Source organism: Silurus aristotelis, assembly GCF_946808225.1.
Source record: "Silurus aristotelis genome assembly, chromosome: 4".
NCBI classification, from domain to species: Eukaryota; Metazoa; Chordata; class Actinopteri; order Siluriformes; family Siluridae; genus Silurus; species Silurus aristotelis.
Window position 1 is genome coordinate 27379878 of NC_139577.1, and position 5631 is coordinate 27385508.

The window sequence follows — 5631 nt, forward strand, 5'->3', positions numbered from 1 at the left end:
ACACAAACCATTGACAAATGTTAGACAAAACGTGCAATTTCTGATTGCCATTTCCAAATTGTGTGTGTGTGTGTGTGTGTGTGTGTGTGTGTGTGTGTGTGTGTGTGTGTGTGTGTGTGTGTGTGTGTGTGTGTGTGTGTTCCAAGGTGTTCCCTGCTTTGTACAGAGGGTGGGTAAGTGCTATAGAAGATGGATGGATGGCTGGATGGATAAATATATAGATGGATGGAGAAGCTTGCTTGTGGATCTTCTTGCAGAGTGATCACAATATTAGTAAGGATTTAGAAAAGGTATAAACACATTATAATGTTCAAGTATGAATGGTTTAATTTTTTTTTTATTATTTCATTAAATGAGCTCTTACAGTGGGCAAGTGGGCAAACAGATTCTATCTGAGTCACAGAAAACCTGAGGTTTGCTTTCTAGGAATTGTCTATAAAGAGGATAACGAGCAGTGGTAACGTGGATTTCAACAAGGTCGCATTATTAATAAGATCAGACTCTTGTCACGCGTCGTCACGTGCTGTCGAGTAGCGATCCAAGGTGTGAGATCTGGACGCAGAGGATGTGATTTGCAATTTTGAAAACGAGGGTTTGGTTTTCAGTGCAAAAGCGCGTCTGTAATGTTTTCGGACAGGCCAATTCGCCGAATCACAAAGTGTTAAAAAAATACATATATTTCCGATTATATTTCCGCTGCACAATGGAACAGTTTGAAGCTCATCTCACGCGCTCTTGTAGGCGTAAAAGTAGCCGGGGAAAGAGGGCGGAAACGCGCGTAAAGCACCGGCTCAGGTGCGCTAATCCCTGCAGCCGGATCAGACAGCATATAGGAACAAATATTAGATTATTGCAAATTTCCTTTTGACTTTGCTGGGGCGGAGCTACGATAATCTGGGCAGCACGTGGACGGTGCGCTTCAGCGCGAGCGAGCGAGCGAGCGAGAGAGAGAGAGAGAGAGAGAGAGAGAGAGAGAGAGAGAGAGAGAGAGAGGAAGAAAGAAAGAACGGGAGAGAGCGCGCGCGAAGACGCCGTGGAGAGCAGAGTCGGTGAATGGCGAGATGGGCGCATGGAGCACCTTGTCCTCCGGTGATACTATACTATCCACAGAGTAACTATTTGTAATAATAATAATAATAATAATAATAATAATAATAATAATAATAATAATAATAATAATAACAATAATAATAAATATTATTATAAAAATAAGGGACTAGAGTGTGTAAGGATTTCTGCTAGTGAGGAAAAAGCAGAGACAGGAGCGAGATGAAAGGAACGGACGGACAGAAGAGGAGGAACGCGGTGAGACCGGGAACAGCGCGATCCCCACGGGACGTCGGGAATCCAGCGGCGCGCTGCGCTCACGCCTAAACACACTTCCACGAAGGATTTCTGAAAGAAAAAAAATTCAACTGAAGACAAAATGGATAACTTGAGTTTCTTCAGCGCAATGGACTACTCCAATGACACTGGGAATTGGACCAGTAGCTACACTCTGGCCACTGTTATCGGACTCGCCGGTTTGGTAAGCTTCCTCATTTTGTTCACTATAGTTGGAAATGTGCTGGTGGTGATCGCGGTGCTGACGAGCCGAGCGCTCAAGCCACCCCAGAATCTTTTCCTGGTGTCTTTGGCTACTGCAGATATCCTGGTGGCTACCCTTATCATGCCTTTCTCTCTGGCAAACGAACTAATGGGTTACTGGTTCTTTGGGCAAGTCTGGTGTGATATCTATCTCGCTCTGGACGTGCTCTTCTGCACCTCCTCCATCGTTCACCTGTGTGCCATCAGCCTAGACAGGTACTGGTCAGTAACGCAGGCAGTGGAGTACAACCTGAAGCGCACGCCACGCCGTGTGAAAGCAATGATCGTGGTGGTGTGGCTGATCTCGGCCGTGATCTCCTTCCCACCACTCATCTCCATGGACCGGAGCAGTGAAGGCGGTGAGCGTGAGCCACAGTGTCAGCTCAATGATCACACGTGGTACATCCTGTACTCCAGTATTGGCTCCTTTTTTGCACCCTGTCTCATCATGATCCTTGTGTATGTGCGCATCTATCAGGTGGCCAAAACACGCACCCGGAGCATGTCAGAGAAGCGTCATGAACCAGAGGAAGCACCACGCCTTGAAAACAGTCTGAGCAGAGACGACTCAGGCCGGCAGAATGGGCACTGTGTATCTCCACCACAGCCTGTTACTAAAAAGCCTCCCGAAGATGAACCTGATGCCGAACTGGACGACAGCAGCTCTTCGGACGAGAAGGCTAAGCGGGCACGTCGTGAGTCAGCAGCAGGCCGGAGAGAACGCCGGGCCAGCCGCAAGAACAGCTCCAGCTCTAAGCACTCAAGCCGCAAGTCCCGTGCCAGCAGCAAGTCCTTGGACCTGTTCTCCTCTCGCAGAAAGCGAAGAAGCACCATGTCCAGAAAGAAGATCTCACAAGCCCGTGAGAAGCGCTTCACGTTTGTCCTGGCTGTGGTTATGGGTGTGTTCGTGGTCTGCTGGTTCCCATTTTTCTTCAGCTACAGTCTGTACGGAATCTGCCGAAAACCTTGCGAGATTCCAGATGCTCTCTTCAAGTTCTTCTTCTGGATTGGCTATTGCAACAGCTCCCTCAACCCTGTCATCTACACCATCTTTAACCAGGACTTCCGCAGGGCTTTTCAGAAGATCCTGTGCAAGCCATTGAAGAGGTCTTTTTAGAGGAGCATGATGGTTGGTGGTCTAATTGGCACAAAAAAAAACAGCCTCACCTGACAAAAAAGCCATGGATGTTTACAAAGAAATATACTTGTACTGTATTTCAGCAGCAGCAGTATTCAAACACCAACTGTCCCTCTGCATCAATGCCTTGACAATCTTCCTCGAACACAGATATTAATGTTGATCTGTTTTACTGTCTGAAGCACTAAGCTCTGTCAGGATGGCAGCTGTGGTCTGTCAATTCATACAGTAGCGAGGTCTTATAAAAAATAAAATAAAAAAAAACACGCCCACCTAAAAGCAGCGACACTGTACCTTGTTTTGCGGAAAAACAGAGTAATCTTAATTACAGCCACAGGCACTTGTGCTTTAGAAAGAGACATTACCTGATATTTATGATCAGTTTGCACATATGGCTTTCGTCTTTGGGACTAGAGGGCTATTTAACAATAAAGGTCATTTCCTTTTTAAATATAGAGAGATGTAATATAAAAATTGAAACGAACTGAACGGAAATGAACAACAAATCATGGGACTGTGTAGTGTTTGTTTTTCCTTTTTTTTCAGCAGACAAAAATTGAACATTGGTTACTTAGGGAATAGAGGAGATTCAGTCCCTACAGAGGGACATCACTGAAAGATAGATGAGATATGTTTTCTCCTGCTATTACAAGGCACCTCTGGAGGAAACAAACCCCAACAGTGCTTTAAACTGCGTGCCGTTACCTTAATCCGTCTGCCAACTCATGTGCTTTTAATAAACACTGGATTGCTGCTGAAGCTCGATACGATGTGATGCCATTCCTGAAAACACATATTCGCATTGTAAAACAGCTATGTACGATTATATAAAGTATTTATAAGATAACTGTTCTCCATAATTTGTTTAAGAATTTCTGAGCAACTGATGCCATTCTGTGCTCATGCTTGTTAGTTGTATCAAATTGTTCTATGGCACTATATATGATGACACTGTATAATATACATTACAAAGGGCAAAGCCATTTTTATGGAATGTTTCTTTACTGTACGTCATGAAAACCTCTTGCCCTTCCTGGGTGTAAGACTATGTTTGTGGTTTGTTTGTTTGTTTGTTTGTTTTTTCCTGGCTCCGCCTTCTTGTGATATATCTGAATTGGCCAAACTGGTCACCACAAGCACATTTGATGAATGAAAACAATTTAATTAATAAATTGTACTTCTACTTACCTCTGTAAACACAGTATATTATGGCATTGTGGTTCTTTAATCACTACGATTTGTTTTTCGGGCTAAGCAAAGAATTGTTTGTTAGTCTGTATCGCAAGTTATTTCTGAAGCTTTTTTTTTTTTTTTTTTAGCAAATTACCTTTTTATGTGTATGATAACTATACAAACCAAACCCTGACCTTTCAGATACAGTTTATTAAAATTTACAGATGCCAGTCTTTAACCATCTTCAGTAAGCACTTTATCCTGGTCACAGCTGTAGTGGATCCAGGGCCAGTGGGTGTGAGAAAGGAAAAATATACTCAGTCCATCTCAGGACACTGCAAACCAATTCACACCTAGGATCAATTTATCATAGCCAATCCAACTACCGTACCTAAAAGTTTGGGGAAGCAGGAGAAAACAGAGAACCTGGAGAAAGTCCACATAGACAAATAAGAGGAAAATTCACACTGACATTAACCCAAGCTTAGGATTGCAGCAGGGACCTGTTACACTACCAATGGGTAAATCAATAATAACTGCCAGAGAATGTTTTGTTATTGAGTGAGATGAAAATAGATGCATTTATTGCAATGTCAGAGAGTCAAAAGGAGAAAAACACTTCTGATATTATCATTGCTGACCAACCCTGTAATGAACAGTTAGAAGTACAGAAACTGTCACTATTAATCAACAGTGGTGAACAAAGTTACCATTTCTGCATTTGAGTATTAATCCACTAAAAATACCTTTGTTACATTAGTCCCTGAGTAAAAGTAGTAACTGCACTTGATTTTGAGTAAAGTACTCATCTATGAGAAGTATATTTATGAATATTTATTTATGTAATTCAGTGTTCCACATTACTGTTAAAGAAGGGGGTTATGTTCGTACAGATACAGAGTGAAAGCCTTACTCCATACACACTTTCACTAGAACTGTGGGGTTGTTGATGTTTTTGTGGCAGGTTAAATTTTTCTATGCAATTTGTACATTTATTTCGTAGTAGAAATGGAGGACGCTTTTCTAAAAAGAAGTAAAAAAACAAAAACAAAAAGCACTACACCAACAAAGTGAAAGTACTTTATTGTCTACATTTTTAATTAGTTCATGGTTTAATTGAAATTTCTTTACTTCTAGTACTTCTGTGTTTTTTAAAAGTTGCTCCAATGAGTTTTCTGTATTGATTAATAAAGAATTATGTTTTTTTTAAAAAGGGAAACCATTCTGGCCCTCAAACTAAAAAAACCTGATATGAAAAATTAATACTTAATAAAGAACAACTCTGTATATAGGTAAAACTATATTGAATATATTGAATATATTATACATTAATTTAAAATAAAAATTATTAACTATTTCAGCATTCAGCTGACTTTTCCAGCCAGATGTGGTTCTTTCCCAAACTGTTACCACAAAGTTGGAGTCTGGAGGATGTGGTTTACATGAAGTATTACATGGAGCATTACATTTTCTATTTACTTAAAGGCCCAAACCTGTTCCAGCATTAATATATGCTCTGTAAAGATATGGTTTACATGGAATGAAATCGTAGATCTTAAGTGGCCTGCTATAGAGCTCTGACCTTAACCCTGTTCAAAACAGCTTTGGGAAGAATTGAAACGCTGACTGCACATCTGGCCTCCCCAATCTACATCAGTACTTGACTTTACTAGATCCCTCAGGTTGAATGAGCACAAATCTCCACAAGCACATTCTAAAATCTAGTGGAACAT

General features: G+C 41.4%; 1 protein-coding gene across 1 annotated transcript; it reads left to right on the forward strand.

Moving 5' to 3' along the window:
• The first annotated feature begins 385 nt into the window (after positions 1 to 385).
• adra2c (adrenoceptor alpha 2C) lies at positions 386 to 3927 on the forward strand. The gene has a single exon (XM_083539362.1). The coding sequence runs from the start codon at positions 1427 to 1429 to the stop codon at positions 2702 to 2704; it is 1278 nt and encodes a 425-aa protein (XP_083395488.1). The 5' UTR covers positions 386 to 1426; the 3' UTR covers positions 2705 to 3927.
• The last annotated feature ends 1704 nt before the right edge of the window (positions 3928 to 5631 follow it).